This window comes from Colossoma macropomum, unplaced genomic scaffold (genome assembly GCF_904425465.1).
Source record: "Colossoma macropomum unplaced genomic scaffold, Colossoma_macropomum, whole genome shotgun sequence".
Lineage (NCBI taxonomy): Eukaryota > Metazoa > Chordata > Actinopteri > Characiformes > Serrasalmidae > Colossoma > Colossoma macropomum.
The window spans coordinates 410,643-428,474 of NW_023494807.1; the positions used below are offsets into that span (position 1 = coordinate 410,643).

General features: G+C 41.0%; 4 protein-coding genes and 1 non-coding gene across 6 annotated transcripts; 1 reads left to right on the plus strand and 4 right to left on the minus strand.

The window, feature by feature from the left end:
• Nucleotides 1-4,343: 4,343 nt before the first annotated feature.
• Nucleotides 4,344-7,196, plus strand: LOC118796877 (histone H4). The gene is made up of 2 exons (XM_036556016.1): nucleotides 4,344-4,379; nucleotides 6,884-7,196. The coding sequence occupies exons 1-2, from the start codon at nucleotides 4,361-4,363 to the stop codon at nucleotides 7,174-7,176; spliced, it is 312 nt and encodes a 103-aa protein (XP_036411909.1). The 5' UTR covers nucleotides 4,344-4,360; the 3' UTR covers nucleotides 7,177-7,196.
• Nucleotides 7,197-8,983: 1,787 nt separating this feature from the next.
• On the minus strand, nucleotides 8,984-9,370 carry LOC118796858 (histone H2A-like). Its single transcript, XM_036555999.1, has one exon. The coding sequence runs from the start codon at nucleotides 9,368-9,370 to the stop codon at nucleotides 8,984-8,986; it is 387 nt and encodes a 128-aa protein (XP_036411892.1).
• Nucleotides 9,371-10,096: 726 nt separating this feature from the next.
• Nucleotides 10,097-10,798, minus strand: LOC118796848 (histone H1-like). 2 transcript variants are annotated; one of them, XM_036555989.1, is made up of 2 exons: nucleotides 10,307-10,798; nucleotides 10,097-10,276 (listed from the first exon to the last, which is right to left on the minus strand). In XM_036555989.1, exons 1-2 carry the CDS (start codon nucleotides 10,757-10,759, stop codon nucleotides 10,136-10,138), a joined length of 594 nt encoding a protein of 197 aa, XP_036411882.1. In that variant the 5' UTR covers nucleotides 10,760-10,798; the 3' UTR covers nucleotides 10,097-10,135. The 2 variants fall into 2 exon arrangements, with proteins under 2 accessions (XP_036411882.1, XP_036411881.1); XM_036555988.1 differs by having other exon boundaries at nucleotides 10,097-10,798.
• A 3,274-nt stretch (nucleotides 10,799-14,072) lies between these two features.
• LOC118797558 lies at nucleotides 14,073-14,263 on the minus strand. The gene has a single exon (XR_005005946.1). It is a non-coding gene; the product is annotated as a U2 spliceosomal RNA (small nuclear RNA).
• On the minus strand, nucleotides 14,153-15,027 carry LOC118796874 (histone H2B-like). Its single transcript, XM_036556014.1, has one exon. It carries the CDS (start codon nucleotides 15,013-15,015, stop codon nucleotides 14,641-14,643), a length of 375 nt encoding a protein of 124 aa, XP_036411907.1. The 5' UTR covers nucleotides 15,016-15,027; the 3' UTR covers nucleotides 14,153-14,640.
• Between the last annotated feature and the right edge of the window lie 2,805 nt (nucleotides 15,028-17,832).

Genomic DNA, 17,832 nt, shown 5'->3' on the forward strand with positions numbered 1-17,832 from the left:
ATAGATAGATAGATAGATAGATAGATAGATAGATAGATAGATACTTTATTGAAGGAAATTTAGCAGCCAGTATCAGTCACACAACACAGCACAGTTATAATGATATTGGTGATACAATATAAAACCTACCTACAGGCATATATACAACTAGAAATATATAAAAGTATGAAATAAGATCTATCCTGAGATAAGAAAGGAAGTACAATAATGAATGTACAAGGAGGCGCAGGTAACAGCATATAACGACAATACTGAATAAATATGTGCAGATATTGGTACTGAAATAAAGTGTCCAGGTGTGAAGTGTCCAGATGTGCAAGATGTGCGATAAGGTGTGCAGAAGTGCAATATGTACAGTAAGGTGTCCACATGTGCAGATAGATTAAATAAAGCTGTAATTTAACGTGAGAGACTGAGTCCTCATCTCTCCTCTTCCCTCTTCCCTCTTCTCTTCTGGTCCCTCTGGGAAGAGTTGAAGAGCCTAACGGCTTTAGGGACAAAGGATCTCCTGAGTCTGTCGGTTGACCAGCTATGTTACAGCAACCTACCACAGACCCCACACGCCTGACCAGTTTGCCCAGTCGCATCTCGTATCTATTTTTCATGCCTCCTCCCCAGCACACCACAGCGTAAAAAAGACAGCTGGCAACCACAGCTTTGCCCCTTCCTGTACAGGATGTCTCTGTTGGCTGACCAGTCCAACCTATCATCCAGTTGCAGTCCGAGATACCTGTAGGTATAATCCACCACCATCTCCTTGGTCTTGGAAGTGTTCAGTAGCAGGTTGTTCCTACAGCACCATGTCACAAAGTCCTTCACCAGGTTCCTGTACTCCTCCTCCTGCCCTGCCTTACACACGCCACAATGGCAGCGTCATCCGAAAACTTCTGCACGTCTCAGAGCTGTACTGAGAGTCTGAGCTGTACAGTGCAAAGAGAAAAGGGGAAAGTACAGTCCCTTGTGGTGCTCCTGTGCTGCTGACTACAGTCTCTGATGTACAGTCCTTCAGCCTGACATACTCAGGTCTGCCAGTGAGGTTGTTGGCTTATTAAACAGCTTCTTGTTCGAGTTTTCTGTTCCACCTTAAATGATGCTGCAGTTTCATCTTAACACAACTATAATAGCTTATCTTCACAAAATGCTTTACAAACATTTTAGTGTGGAATCCATCAGAACGTCTATAGCTTTTTTTCTAATATTTCATTGTGTAAAAGCACGACACTACTGAATAAAGAGTTGCTACATTTACTTCTTAATTGCTGTTGTCCTCCTTTTTTGTTGTCAAAACATTATAAAACGTTACACCACAGGATAAGGAGTGGAATTAGAGAGACCATAGAATATGGGGTTCTTACTGTTTCTATGTTTTGTAGGTACTTTCTGTTTATTGCTCCCTGATTTATGTCTCAGAAATCTGACTATCAGGTTTGATACACAATCTACCACAACATAAAACTCCTGAAGCAGAAAAACATTTACTGTAGAAACATTTACTGTAATTTAACCCTGTGAATCTTAACAGTTTGAGACTACAGAGTTTCATCACAAAAGAGCATAATTACTCATATTTAATTGGATTTGGTTCAGTGGAATATGTGGAAGGTTAAATAAAAATCATTGTATTCATAGGCGTAGTACAGTATTTGTAAAATGTGGCACTACTGATAAATTCTGTCTGTACCAACTTACCAAATCTCAAAGAAATGTCATGGTACATATTTCATATCAAGAAAATAAATGTCTTCAAGCATTGTAGTGTAGTTTTGCCATGTCGTCCAGCCCGACTGTAGAATGTGCAAATCACATTTTCTGCTTCTATCCTGCATTATACTTTTATTTTTGAAACGTCTCAACAAACTGACGGTTTTATGTTTAAAGCTCAACATAACAGACTATCAAAATATTAAAGAAGTAGAAATTCTACTGCAGTTTTTATTATGATGCTATGAACATGGTGTCTGAGACTATAGAGTCTGAGCAAATTGCACTTTGCAATGTCCCAAAAAACCCTGGCAGTCAGGTTAAAGACAGTTAAAATCCTGAGAAAAAAGAAATTTTACTGCTCAGATTCTTATTATGACCCTGTGAACACTGCATGTAAGACAGTAGAATATGTGGGCAAATTGATGTGACCATTAATACAAACATGTTTTGGCAACGTGCTGCCGTCCAAACAGCGTCTTTTTCAGAGAAGGTTCTGCTTATTTCAGCAAGACAATGTCAAACCACATTGTGCATGTATTACAGCACCATGGCTGCGTATTAAAAGAGTCTGGGCGCTAAACTGACCTGCCTGCACATCATGAAATGATAAATACTGCAAATGAGACTCTGAACTGTTGAGCAGCTGAAATCCTGTATCAAACGAGAACAGAAAACATTTCACTTTCAAAACTACAGCAGAGTCGCCTCAGTTCACAAACACTTACAGAGTGTTGTTAAAGAAGAGGTGATGAAACACAGTGGTAAACAGGCCCCTGTCCCAACTTTTTTGGAACGTGTTGTTGGCATCAAATTGAAAATGGGCATATATTATAAATAAAAAAAATACAATTTCTCAGTTTCAACATTTGAATTGTTGTCTTTGTAGTATTTCCCTTTAAAAATATGGTTTACTTTATTTGCGCATCATTGCATCATATTTTTGTTTACACTCTGCACAGCGTCCCAAATTTGTTGGAAATGGGGTATATATATATATATATTATACTCTAACTATATACACATATGCACAATATACACATTAATATACACGAGCAGTGCATTGTTGCACTATTTCAAAATGCAGTTTTTGTACAGTGATATGAGTTATGAAATAGAAGCTATGAAATGTACATTTATACACTTTCCATGTGTGCAATATGCGAGTCAGAGGGAGATACATAGATTAGATAGAACATTGATATATATATATATAGATATTCCAGATTACAAGATATGAATAGAAGATGTACAAGATATCAGTCTATGTGTGCAGGTATAGGATGGCTAGATATAAGTTACAGTAAGAAATCAGAGTCAGTCTGTTGATGTGGGTCGTTTATAGAGATCATCATGATGATGATTCAGAGTTGTAGTGACCGGCCCACTGACCAAGACACCAGCACTACTGGCTGTTCAGCAGCCTGATGGCTTGGGCCGTCATATGGCTGATCAGGTGATTCTGTTATTCCCAGCTGTTGCTAGGAAACATGGCAGAAGACAGCAAGTATCAATGGACTGATAAAGAAATTAAAACGAACTTCTATGAAAACACAGTGATTTTAGATGGTAAACAGACATAAAGCGTCTAAATAAGCGTATAAAGAAGTGTGTGTGTGCATTGTAGAAAGAGACAGAGAATGAGTGTCAGCTACTTACACTGAAGAAGGGTTTGATGCAGTCTTACACTGAAAACGAGGGGAGATACTTTATTTATTTATTTATTTATTTATTTATTTATTATTATTATTATTTTTTTTTAATGTAGACTACATTTTTTATTTAAAAAATGCAGGGGATCTTTTCAGTGAACATTAACTAAACTTATACTATAGCAGCACCCAATACGTAGTGTAATTATTATTTTTCTGATCAGAGAAGCGAAAACAGTGCAAAAAGACCATCCCAGATGTTTTGGGCTGAGGGCGATTTGTCATCGATGGGGCTTGGATGCCATCGTGTGGTCAAAATGAGAACCTGCAAGTAGTAGAGTAGGAGATATTTTCATATGTGAAAATATTGTGTTGCTGAATGACTTATTGAATTACTGTGTTTGTGATGCTGCGTAAATAAAAAGGGGAATAAAATGACAATAATTTTACAGTAATTATAACAACCAAACCACATCATTTTATACAGTAGTTCAGAATTTACAATAAGGAGTCTAATAATCTTTCTCGGACTTGCCTGTTTACGGTTTGATCACAGGATTGCGCCCAAGCTTCATCAGAGACATACATGAGAGCTGTAGCGCTTATTTCCTACATAAACTCTCTCATACATAGTATATTGTATATAACTAACACACACACACACACACACACACACACACAAACTTTTTTTGTTTTGTACTTTGGACAATATTTGACATTTCGACTTGACATGCGATTATGTAGGCTGTGAAATGCTACTACAAGAATGTATTGGCAATAGTAATAGTTATAATAATAGGGGGGTTATTTATTTCATGGCAGTATTTGCTTTGTGTGTTTTCCTTGATTCCATCGTGTTGCTGTTTTCTCTGTGGTGTCTGTTGTGCGTGGCTCCGCCTCCCGTGCCTTGGTTTCAACTAGGTCCTGTAGAGGAGCACAACAGGCACGCACATCGCTCCAGTTCCCATTGATTCTCTTTGCAGCCATCAAGTGAAGAGCTAAGTAGCATGTCTGGTAGAGGAAAAGGAGGAAACAGGGCAATATATTAACTTGAAATTAAAACCATGCATAACTGCAGTTGAAGAAAATAGTTTACGTGAATTAAAGGATGAAATTGATGTTATGAATAATGAACATTTACAGAAATTGCAGATTAAACTTGGTGTTCATCTTGATGAAACTTTGAATCCATCGCAAATATCTCATCTGTTTTCAAAACAAAAGCAAAGATCTTGTGTTACTAGCATCAGAGATAAAAGTGGTATTATTATTACCGAATCAGGAAAAGTTAGACATACAATAAAAGAGCTTTGTGAGGAAATGTATCAAGAAATAGAAATAGATGTTAACATGTTAAAGTCCTTTTTGAACTTTAAATATAATTATTATTTTGATCATTTGGGAGATGAGGTAATAGAAAGTGAAGTAGTGTCTGCCATTAAACAGCTAAACACTGGGAAATCTCCTGGGAAAGATGGCTTGCCCTCGGAATTTTATCAAATGTGTATTTTCGACTTATCTAACTTACTTACACGGGTGTTTAATGAAGGTATTGGAAAAGGTTATATGTATGACACGTTTTATGATGGGGTGTTATCATTATTGTATAAAAAGGGTGATGCCAGTGATATTAACAACTGGAGACACCTTACTTTGATGAATGTTGATTACAAGATCTTTGCAAAAGTAATAATGAATAGATTAAATGATATTTTGGATTTAATCATAGCTAAAGAGCAAACATGTGCTATTAAAGGGAGAGCTATGTGGGATAATTTGAACACTTTAAGAGAACTGGTATATGAGAGTGGTGAAAGTTTTTATATTGTTACTCTTGATCAGAAAAAAGCTTTTGATTATGTCTCTAGAACTTATTTATGGGAAGTGTTTAGAATGTATAATTTTCCTGATAATTTTATTAAAATGATCATGTGTTTATATGCCAAAAGCAATATACAGATTAATGTGAATGGCAATTTGACAGATTCCTTTGAAGTTATGAGGGGTGTAAAGCAAGGTTGCCCTCTTAGTGCAGCTCTTTATGTATTGGCTATAAGTCCTTTGATCACAAAAGTTAGGAACGATGAGCGTTTAAAAGGAGTAACTGTAGGTGGAAGGAAAGTTGTGATCTCTGCATATGCAGATGACATAACTGTTTTTGTTAAATCTAAAAATGAATTAGATGCAATATTTGAACATTTTAAAATGTATGAACAAGTATCAGGAGCAAGACTAAATGTCTCTAAATCTGAATGTGTTTGGATAGGGAATCCTGAAAATAAGTTTGTGGTTAATATACCAGAAACTCAAAATTTAAAGGTTTTAGGAATTTGTATAAATAATAAAGATTGTGTCGAGAATAATTGGAATGGAAAAGTAGAAGTTATAAAAGAAGAAGTGAGTAAATGGAAAAATTGTGATTTAAGCTATAAAACTAGAATAAATATAGTTAAGACTTATATTTTATCAAAAATTTTATTTTTATCTTGCATATTTCCACCTACAGATAAATGGCTCAAAATTGTGAATAAATTATGTTGTAATTTTATATGGGATTCCACTAGAGAAGTAACAAAACGAAACTTGCTATATAAGAGGAAAGATTTGGGGGGATTAGGAGCCATAGATATCGCCATTAAAACCAAAATCTCTGTGTGTAAAATCATTGCAAATGGTATAAATAGACAAGCAGATTGGATTGGAAATATTACCAATTGGAAGCAAAAAAAGGGTCGTGCTAGAACATCAGTACCCTATTATAAGTTGTTATATGGTGATTTTATAAACAAATACAAACATTTAGATATCGATTGGATTAATGATTCAAATAAAAAGATATATGGGTTAATAACTGATGAAGAGTACGGCTCAAAGGTAGAATTTAGAAATCTTGTAGGAGAAGAAAATGACAGGTGTATTAAAAATCTTCTGTGTAAAAAACTTTCTGACAAACAGGGAGATCTCTCATGGCTGATGGCCGTAAGAAGGCTGCCAGTGAGAGCTGTAGTAAGATGGAGTTGCTTTGTGAAAACCACTTTATGCCCCATGCCAAATTGCCAAGAAGAAGAGACTTTAGACCATTTTTTATTTAACTGTTATCGCTCTCAAGAAGTATGGGAGATGGTTAAGGATATGGGTTTAGAAATAAATATACATATGAAATCTATAATATATGGGATTTTTGATGAAAAAGTAGATAACAGGAAACATGAGTTCTTGTGGTTTATCATCGCTATTGTAAAGTCTAAACTTTGGAAAACAAGATGTCGGATGACCATAGACCAACAATTCGTGTCCAGCAGAGACGTTTTTAAACAAATTAAAATTGAACTAAAGAGACTGCGGACGTTGAACACGCCATTCAAAGACGTTGACTTGTGGGACATTTTTGAATTGTAGGGTGTTAAGGTATGTGTATATATATGCTGTCTTTCTTATGCTCCGTCTGTTTTATATGTTGAATTGTTGCTAACCAAATAAAGTTTCTTAAAAAAAAAAAAGAAAAGGAGGAAATTGAAGTGTAAGAAAAGGAGGAAAGGGTCTCGGTAAAGGAGGCGCTAAGCGTCACCGCAAAGTGCTTCGCGATAACATCCAGGGCATCACCAAGCCAGCTATCCGCCGTCTGGCTCGCCGTGGCGGTGTCAAGCGTATCTCTGGTTTGATCTATGAGGAGACCCGCGGCGTGCTCAAGGTGTTCCTGGAGAACGTGATCAGGGACGCCGTCACCTACACCGAGCACGCCAAGAGGAAGACCGTCACCGCTATGGATGTGGTTTACGCCCTGAAGCGTCAGGGACGAACCCTGTACGGCTTCGGAGGCTAAACGCTCGACTCGAACAACGATAAACCCAACGGCTCTTTTAAGAGCCCCCCACAGACCCACCGGAAGAGTTTTTCCTTATAACCCAGTAATAGTGAAAACAACAAGCATTGTATTATGTCTCCATGGTAATTTTGCTTTTTAAAGACAGAGTGAGCTTGATTTAATATCGGATCAACTGGAGTGGTGGCGAATGCTTAAACTAGCTTGAAAACCCTTTGTTTGTACGATTGTACGATCATTTTATTTCATGCGCTTTCTTGAGTTGACAGGCAAAACATTTTCGTGTGTGTGTGTAAGGAATGAGGGGTGGGGGGAAACTCGTTATATTTAGAATAAACCCGATAAGGACATTTGTATTGTACGTGTGATACCCAATAGCTAAGAATGCGCGGGAAGGTGACGCCCGTATTACACGCATCACTCTCTTCGCTACGCCACGGACACCGCTAGTTTAGGATAGTTGATGTTCTCCTCACACAGTCACAGCACGTGAATGAACTCTGGGGTTACTAGAATAGTTACTCTCTTGGGTAAACAGTTAGGTGGCTCTTAAAAGAGCCGTTGGGGTGATTTGGGGAAACCTGGGAGCGCGCTGTTTAATTTATGCGCGCTCTCCGCGGATACGGCGGGCCAGCTGGATGTCCTTAGGCATGATGGTGACTCTCTTGGCGTGGATGGCGCACAGATTAGTGTCCTCGAACAGACCCACCAAGTACGCCTCGCTAGCCTCCTGCAGGGCCATGACGGCAGAGCTCTGGAAGCGAAGATCAGTCTTGAAGTCCTGAGCGATCTCCCGCACCAGGCGCTGGAAGGGCAGCTTACGGATCAGCAGCTCTGTGGATTTCTGGTAACGGCGGATCTCCCTCAGAGCCACGGTGCCAGGCCTGTAACGGTGAGGCTTCTTGACACCGCCAGTAGCCGGAGCGCTCTTACGAGCAGCCTTGGTAGCCAGCTGCTTCCGCGGGGCTTTGCCACCGGTAGATTTGCGGGCGGTCTGCTTGGTTCTTGCCATGACGTCAAACTTTGTTCTTCTGCACCAAAGAAACGGAATAACTCTGCGCACAGACCGCGGCCCTTTTAAGGGTTCGAGCTGCTCGCCGCTCATTGGGCGTCCGGAATGTGCCCGCCTTCCATTGGACGGCTCCCCACGCGATGGCTAAACGCTATTGGGCGTTTTCTGCCGCGCCAACATTTTCAAATAACAAGGCGCTGCCCCAACGCCTTGGCGGGCTCATGTACCACATTGTTGTTTTTTTCTGTTTTACATGTTCGGTGTAACGTTACTCAGATTTTTGGTTCATTCATTATTACACGCCTGTTATTTGACCTTTTTTCGCGTAGTTACAAAGACGTTCGTGTAAGTTTATTCGCCTTGTATTCGAGTAAAATAAGAGCTTTTAAGTCACACTTCTAAAGCTTGCACTGTGCCAAAAATGTGATATATTTCATGCGTGAGTTCATAATCGTATAACTTGCACGTGTGTGTGTACGGAATGAAAATAACCTAAACTTGTTATAGTAATAAACCTGACAGGAACGTATGTAATGTACATAACAGTAGATAAGAATGCGCGGGAAGGTGAACAAAGCGGTATTCAGCACGCAATCGTGGGACGTGGTGAAGCTGTGATGCTTTTATTTCATTCTATCCTACACACGATAGAATGAATTGAACTAACGATCAATAGAAAGTCGTTTTTTTCTACTTTTTAGCATAAGGAAAAAAACTGCACTTTTGTTGCTATGGTGGGTGGCTCTTAAAAGAGCCTTTGTTTTTTTTTTTTATAATTTGGCAGAAGAACCCAATTTATTTGGTCTTGGCCGCCTTCTCTGTTTTCTTGGGCAGCAGGACAGCCTGAATGTTAGGCAGAACACCACCCTGAGCGATGGTCACTCCTCCGAGCAGTTTGTTGAGCTCCTCATCATTACGAACGGCCAACTGCAGGTGACGAGGGATGATACGGGTCTTCTTGTTGTCGCGAGCGGCGTTGCCGGCCAACTCAAGGATCTCAGCGGTCAGATACTCCAGGACGGCAGCCAAGTAGACTGGAGCGCCGGCGCCGACGCGCTCGGCATAGTTGCCTTTGCGCAGAAGCCTATGCACACGGCCCACAGGAAACTGCAGCCCGGCGCGGGAAGAGCGAGTCTTGGCCTTCGCCCTAGCCTTACCTCCGGTTTTCCCCCTTCCACTCATTTTTTGCACTTCTGTTAAGTTTGATGAACTAAGCTAAAATAAACAGCAATCGTTTCCGAACGCCCTCCATATAGGCAAAGCTGCCATGTTTCTATTGGCTAAAATGCGATGGCATCCAACAACCAATCATATTAGCGTCGTCATAATTTGGGGCCCGCCCACCTTTCTTCTCCAAGCCCTCTGCTTCCCCCCCACCTCCCCTTCGCTTGCGCGCTTGCGTGTATGTGTTACAGAGATAGAGAGAGAGAGCGATAAAATACACACGATACTTTGGGAGATGAAGATAAATTATGTGCTGCAGACACATATCAAATATTTTTTTTATTATTGTGTATACTTTTATATTATTGATAACACTTTCTCTTCTTAATTGCTTTATTGTTATCAATCTTGGTTTTGTAACTATTATTATTATTATTTGCATATTATTATTTACACATGTAAATTTGTCATGTCAATAAAGCAAACCTGAACTGAACTGAGGGAGAAAGAGATGAGGACAAAGGAAACAAAGCAAGTCCCTGTTTTCTCGCTGTTTTTTATCCAATTTCAGCTCCTACTCTCATCCGTGTAAATGCAAACGGCAACTCGGTCATAATTTTGACCCTGGCGCTTTAAAGTATTACTACTGGCCAGTTTTTAAGTGCAGCACGAAAGAAAATCTAACTCTTTAATAAAATGTGGGTGGCTCTTAAAAGAGCCGTTTTTTTTCAAACGGGCATTTTTTTCAATGGGAGAAACAGGACATGAGGGTGAACAGCACGTTTACTTCTTCTTGGGAGCCGCCTTTTTCGCCGTCTTGGGCTTGGCAGCTTTGGGCTTGACGGCTTTTGTTTTCTTCGGGCTCTTGGCCGTCTTCTTCGGGGCCGCCGGCTTCTTGGCTTTTTTGGGAGACTTGGCGACTTTCTTGGCGGCCGCGGGCTTCTTCGCCGTTACCTTCTTGGCTTTTTTCGGCGACTTCTTGGCGGCCGCGGGCTTCTTCGCCGCTACCTTCTTGGGCTTCTTGGCCGCGGCGGGTTTTTTGGCGGCCGCCTTCTTGGGTTTGGTCGCTGCTTTCTTCGCCGGCTTCTTTTTGGCCTCGGCTTGCTTCTTGTTGAGCTTGAAGGAGCCTGACGCACCGGTGCCTTTGGTCTGCACCAGAGTGCCCTTTGTCACGAGGCTCTTGACCGCGAGCTTAACGCGGGAATTGTTCTTCTCCACGTCGTAGCCGCCGGCAGCCAGGGCTTTCTTGAGGGCGGCGAGAGACACACCGCTCCTCTCCTTGGACTGCGAAATGGCCTTGACGATGAGCTCGCCGACGCTGGGGCCGGCTTTCTTGGGCCGGGCAGCGCTTTTCTTCTTGGGAGCTTTGGCCGGCGCGGCGGCTGGAGCAGGAGCGACTTCTGCCATCGTTCTGCTTTTGCTGCGAGTGAAGCGAGAAAGAGCACAAACTAGACTGTTCAGAGGAACCTCCCTCTCAGGCGGGGAGCCGGCCCCTTAAAAGGCACATGAGAACGGCGTAGACTCAACCACGCGGGCGCTGTGCCTCTTTGTCTCAGTGACGCGCTCAGATTTGTGTTTTCTCGTGGCATTTATCGGGCAAAATACGAGCGAAAGCGCCGCTCGGCGAGCGTCCAGCGGCTCGTTCCTCTAGAAGAGGCTCTGCCGTGTGTCCCCAGTCCGGGAATGGGTGCACAGCGACGCCTCGTTTTACAGGGCGCTCTCAAAAGGGCGCCGGGCGGTCGCCGCTCCGAACGAAAGACGGCGTATTTGGCGCGATAATCGGTGGAAAACGGCGGCAAACGGCGGCGTCAACTTTCGGAGAGCTCAACAGCGCGTTCGGGGAGAGCCTCGGCGAGGGCGTGGGCGAACTTCCAGCGACCGAGCGCCTCGTTGACTATGTGTAAAACGGGCTCTCTTGGAGCGAGTAAAGCACAGGCGTGAGGTCGGCGGCCCGCGGGGCCAGAGCCTGCTCTCTGCTGATGTGCTGTTGTACAAAATGTAAATGAACTTTTGACTTGACAAGTGTGAAATAACCCAAATCTCATATGGAAAAGATTATTATATCATGATATTTTACTTGTATGGCTCTCCATACTCCATGGCTTTGTGTGTGTGGGTGACCCTGAGTGTGAACGCAAAGTGCAGTGGTGTGGGCCAAGTAGGCCACATCTAGGAGAGGCACACACAGAGAGAAGAACCTGTTTGTTCCATTTTAAGACTAAAATGTCTTTGAAGGAGAAAAGAACATACATAGACAGACCTAGCTGTAACCATACTGAATAGTAGTAATACACAAAGTCAATAAAGCGTAAAGGCCTTAGCCTGATTGTGGCCTTGGCCTGTGATCATCTTTGAAAATATGTTACTTTTTGGTTTGGAAATAATGGAATCATTCTTGATAAGAAAAAATAATGACGTTAACAATGATGTGAACGATAATAAAAGAAATTTTGTAAGGTTTGGATATAATGGTATTCAAAGTAGTCATGAAAGTTGGAGATAATGGTGTGTAACCATTTGGGATGGGCAAGGAGGGGTCATCACCTTACTCTGACCTCAGCAACGGTCAAGGTCTTGCCCTAAATCTACTTTCACTTTAACTAATTTCACCACAAACCTCAAAAAAGGTCTAACTCTAAATTTGCTATTACTCTAAATACATTTTAAGCTTGAAGGCTAGATGTAAGACAAATTTGGCCTACTCTAACTACAACATGAGCTTAAAGCCTCGTTCTGTACATGATTTTAATTTTATAGCTTCATCATAAGTCTATTGGAGCACTATACATTTCAGTTTTCACTCACTCTTACTACTTCACAAGCCTGAGGCCCTGCCTTAAGATTACTTTGACATTCTTTATCTGTAGCACTATAACATCTCGTTCTCACACTAACTACACTACAAGCCTATAGGACCTCATTCTAAACCTACCATCACTTACTGGAAATCTCATTTTGCTAACTCTAACTTCTTTAGAAGCCTAAGACATCACCCTATACTGACTTTTACAATCTCTTATTTATTCATAAACCTAAGACGGAGCTCTATAGCAACACTTTCTTAAGCTTTCTACATTATAAGCTTTAGTGCTCACTGAAAGCCTATTTTTGCTTACACTAGCTTCATCATAAGCGTTAGACTTAAAATATATACAGAGTAAGTAAAAGGGCTTATAGAGCTACACCTTAGATTTATGTTTTATTCTTATCTCCTCATGAATCCACTGTTATTTACTTTACTACAACAAAGACACAAAACCTAGCTAGATGCCTCCCTTTGCTTAATCTGACTTCATCATAAGCCTAAGGCCTTGCCCTAAACCTATTTTGACATTATCCAACTTGACCATAAACCAAAAACCTAATATAACTTACTCCAACTACATTTTGAGCCAGTGTACAGATGAAAGGCTTGATTCTGGCTTGCTTAAACCGTATCATCAGCTAAAAGCCTAGCTCTGCACCTGCTGTCATTCTACAACTTCATCATAAGTCTAACGGCTCGCTATACATCTCAGTTCACTCACTCTTACTCCTTCACAAGCCTGGGGCCCTGCCCTACTTTAACATCATTTAACTTTAGCTCCATAGCTACTGCTACTCACTCTAACCTGCTATCATTTACTCCATCTACATTTTAAGCCTGAGGCCTAGTTTGAAAGCTAATTTTGTTCACTCTTCTTCTTCTGAAGCCTAAGGCTTTGCCCTACACTAACGCTATCTTCATGATAAGCTCCACAGCTACCTTTAGTAACTCTGACTACTTTAGAAGCCAGAGGCTTAGTGATAAATCTATATAAAACTACTTTTGCTTATTCTACCAGCAGCAATAGCCTAAGGTTTAGCTCTTTAGCTACCTGTACTTGATGGCACTTCAGCATTAGCGTAAGGCCTACTTACTCTAACTGCATCATGGGCCTAATGCCTGGCTCTATATCATAGACTTAATACGACGTAGCATCTAACCAACTTTAAGTTACTCATTATTTAATTTTTATTTGTGTCATAAACAATAACAACAATAATAATAATACAAAGAAAAAAGTTTTGCTTACTCTACCTTCAACATACTACTGCAGGGCATACAGTATAACCTTCATTTTTATACTTTTTTATAGTTTCATAGTTCTTTCCATTTGTACCACACACACTGACCTCCTCTTATTCCACTATTCAAAAGCCTTAAAGTCAAGTCAAGAGGCTTTTATTGTCATTCCATCTATGTACAAGTACACAGTGGAGTGAAATTACGTTCCTCCAAGGAACAACACGGTGCAACAAGGAACAAAATAGACAGTACAAAGAAAAAAAAAATCAAACTAGAAACAATACAATAAATACAATATATAAAACAGACATTCAGACACAGTAAACGGACAGGACAGTGCAGCGCCGACACAGCACTCATTTCTGAGTATGAGGTAGTGGAATAAGGTGCAAAGATTATTTAACATGCTGTGATCTGTGAGTTTACGCAGTCAGATTGTAACATACGTGAACACAGCAGTTCCTGAGGTAGGTACACAGTACCAGAGTGAAGAAAGTGCAAGCACTGTATTAGCAGCAATGTTCCAGATGGAGGGGTGAGAGACCCCAATGATCTTCTCAGCTGTCCTCACTATTCTCTGTAGGGACTTGCAGTCGGAGGCAGTGCAATTCCCAAACCAGGCAATGATGCAGCAGTAGAACATGCTGAAGATGGGGTTGTGGGGCTTTCTAAAGGAGGTACAATGTTCCCAGAAGTACTGCAATACCAGGTTGATGCGTGGAGCTTACGGAGCAAGCTCCTCTTCCGTCTCCTTGTTGTAAATATCAATTTAATGTGTAGCCCTCATTTAGAGGACGCATCAGATATTAAACTAATAAGAACAGATACTACACTTGATCAAGTACAAAAGGCAGAGAAGCAATAAAATGCTAAAATATTAAAAGAATACATAAGTAAACAGCTCTTACAATAACAAATGTGCACACAATGTTTATTTTTATTCATAAATACACACATGCATGTCAAGAAAAGAAAAAAATGATAGAGGTTTAGAAGCGTTATAACTCAAAACAAAGCCTGGATGTTTCCTGTATTTTACAGGTGTTTGCAGAAGGAATTGCAGATCACGTACTGGAACAAACACACTTTTTGTATACACAAACCAAAGGATGTGCATTTAAACACTTACATAACTCATTCTACTACAAGCCTTACAGTTACCCACACAAAATAAGCTCTTTAAGCGGAAACGTGGGTGGCTCTTAAAAGAGCCGTTGGGTTTGATGAAATTTGTCACTTGTTACTTGGAGCTGGTGTACTTGGTGACGGCCTTGGTGCCCTCGGACACGGCGTGCTTGGCCAGCTCACCGGGAAGAAGCAGGCGCACGGCGGTCTGGATCTCCCTGGACGTGATGGTAGAGCGTTTGTTGTAATGAGCCAAACGAGACGACTCACCGGCGATGCGCTCGAAAATGTCGTTGACGAACGAGTTCATGATGCCCATCGCCTTGGAAGAAATGCCGGTGTCGGGGTGGACCTGCTTCAGCACCTTGTACACGTAGATCGCATAGCTCTCCCTTCTGGACTTTCTGCGCTTCTTGCCTCCCTTACCAGCCGTCTTAGTCACGGCTTTCTTGGAGCCCTTCTTCGGGGCGGACTTGGCGGGTTCAGGCATGGTTTTCCCTTTTTCGAGTTCAACCGAAGAATGAGGAAGCGCGCCCGCACCGGCTTATCTAGACTCCGATATTCAAATTATAGCTCCGCCCTTCTGAATGCAAACAAACGATCATTGGACAACAATCAATCGTTCGATTTGCGGGCAACGCCCACCCCTCCCCCCTCCTTCTCTTCCCAGCTCAAGACTTTCCCTTTGTTCGCCTTCCCGCGCATTCTTATCTACTGTGTGCCATGTATAATACATACGTTCCTATCAGTTATACGATTATGAACTCACGAAAGCGCATAAAATATATCACATTTTCGGCACAATGTAAGGTTTAAAAGTGTGACTGTGTGTGTGTTTGTGTGTGGTAGGACGCACTCTATTTTATCTATTTTAATTCTTATTTTATTTACTACTGCAAAGTGTTTGTCGGATACTGTGCACTGTGACCTCAAACTCCGTGTATGTGTAAGCGTATCTTTCTATCTTTTGAGTGCTTTGAGACTTTCCCCGTTGTGAGACAACTAAAGGATTATTTTGATTCTGAAATTAAAAGATTAAAATATTTCAAACTTTATTAGGAGGGACCGTCCAGCTAGTTGAAGCTTTCGCCTCCACTCTTTTCCCAGTTATTTCAGTATCAAATTAAGGTCATTCCGTCAGTGTTTAAGAGGTAAAATCATTAGCAAGTCGGAATGCAATAAAAGTCTGCTTTCATTACTACAGGATCATAAGGAAAACCTCTTCTGGTGGGTCTGTGGGGGGCTCTTAAAAGAGCCGTTATTTATCGTTGTTCGAGTCGAGCGTTTAGCCTCCGAAGCCGTACAGGGTTCGTCCCTGACGCTTCAGGGCGTAAACCACATCCATGGCGGTGACGGTCTTTCTCTTGGCGTGCTCGGTGTAGGTGACGGCGTCCCTGATCACGTTCTCCAGGAACACCTTGAGCACGCCGCGGGTCTCCTCATAGATCAGACCAGAGATACGCTTGACAATTAACATATACCACAATATAGTGACCATACTATTACCAACCAGGCTACCTTCTAATATTACTTAAACATTTATAATTTATAATGTTAACTATATTTTGCACAGACAGCGTGTAACACTGTTAACATCCATATTCTCTTTGTTTGGTTTACAACTAAAACATGGCCAAACTGCCCTGCTGACAAGCTCATCCACCTCACTCTCTACCGAACTGGAGATTTAGTCTCATTTGTAAGAAGAAGCAGTAAAAATTCCAAAAGTACCTTAAAGAGAACAAAAGAATAATAATTATTTATAATATCAGCACTTATATGGTCTAATGAATCAAATATTCTATATCAATTATTGGCCAAAGCTACTCATTATCATTAAACCTCATAAACCTGATCTCATATCATAAATATAAGTAGTGAGGGTTTATAATTGTACTAACTGGGAAAATAAAGAATTACACAACAAATTTTGCCCTTTATATTGATTTTAAATATGGCATTTAAAATCTAATTTAAAGTACATTTCTCACATGTAGCAATATTCATATTACAACTCTTTAACGACCTCGTAATTCAGAGGATCCAGTGGTGTTCGAGAGAAGAACGTTCACAGGACAGAACGTATCGGGTTCTGGACATGTTTATTGAACACAGGGGGCGCTAGAGGCGATTTTTCGAAAACCCTGTTCATTCTGGCCGATAGAGATAGCTCGACCGGGCTCTATGGGCATAAGAGCACAAAATGACGACACGACTACAGGGGTCTACAGAGCAGGTGAACAGAATCAGTGATCCGGTGAGGCACATCTCTGATAGATGGTGTGGGATGACGTCATGGTCATATGTTCACGCAGAGGATCCTGGGAAATGGTGTCCTCTAAAGAGTCAGAACCAGGGGGATGCGTGACACACATGTCGACCCCTGCTTGCCAAAAATGAGTATAAAAGCGTGGATGTTTGTGGGTTTGTCGTTTGAACGCCTGGGCCAACTCAGATTAGCGCTTGTTTTCTGGAGAGTCTTAATCTCAATAAAAGAAATTGGGCTTTATTTAAGTCTCCAAATCTGGAGCAAAGCTGCAAATCATTTTCCCCACAACATCTGGAGCAGAAACACAGATGCTATAACGAAGTTCTCCTCTAACGGCGCCACATTGCAGTGTTATATTTCCTCATCATTACTGAGCAGCGGGACTTTCATTTCTCTATGATTTCGCTGTTAAATGACGGGAGTCTTTAAGAGTCTCTTCCTCATATCGCTTCAGTTTCTACTGATACAGTAACTACATCAAATATAGAAACAGTTGTAAAAAACATCATATAGTCTCCTAAAATGTCAGGATTAGGCCTGTCTGCTCAACACTAATGCATCTTTTCTGTCTTTATCATTTTTAACCCGATCGCCTGATCTCAGTGATTTCTGAGCTTTGATAACACGTGCAATCTGGTCGCTGATTTCCGGTTGATGTGATAGGATTTTTTTAATATGGATTAATTAAATACGACCCTTTATTCCACTGTTTCATATTTGTTATTTGATTTAATGATTAGTTTGAGAAACAGTAAAATGAAGCTAGAACCAAAACGAGAACTGACCCATTTCCCGTTTTCAAACTGCTTTTGAATTAAAATAAAATAACCAGAGACACTTGGACCATAGCAGCACCCAGTTTATAGTTTAGTTATTAATTCGCTGATCAGAGAAGCAAAAACAGTGCAGACAGTTCGCCCCAGGTGTTTTGGGCTGAGGGCGACTTGTCATCGATGGAGCTTGGATGCCCTCGTGTGGTCAAATGTGAACGTGCAAGCAGTAGAATAAGAGATTTTTTCATATGTGGAAATATTGTGT

Excerpts from the sequence above, each read along its gene's own strand:
- LOC118796858 (XM_036555999.1), bottom strand. The coding sequence starts at position 9,370 with ATGAGTGGAAGGGGGAAAACCGGAGGTAAGGCTAGGGCGAAGGCCAAG.
- LOC118796848 (XM_036555988.1), bottom strand. The coding sequence starts at position 10,759 with ATGGCAGAAGTCGCTCCTGCTCCAGCCGCCGCGCCGGCCAAAGCTCCC.
- LOC118796874 (XM_036556014.1), bottom strand. The coding sequence starts at position 15,015 with ATGCCTGAACCCGCCAAGTCCGCCCCGAAGAAGGGCTCCAAGAAAGCC.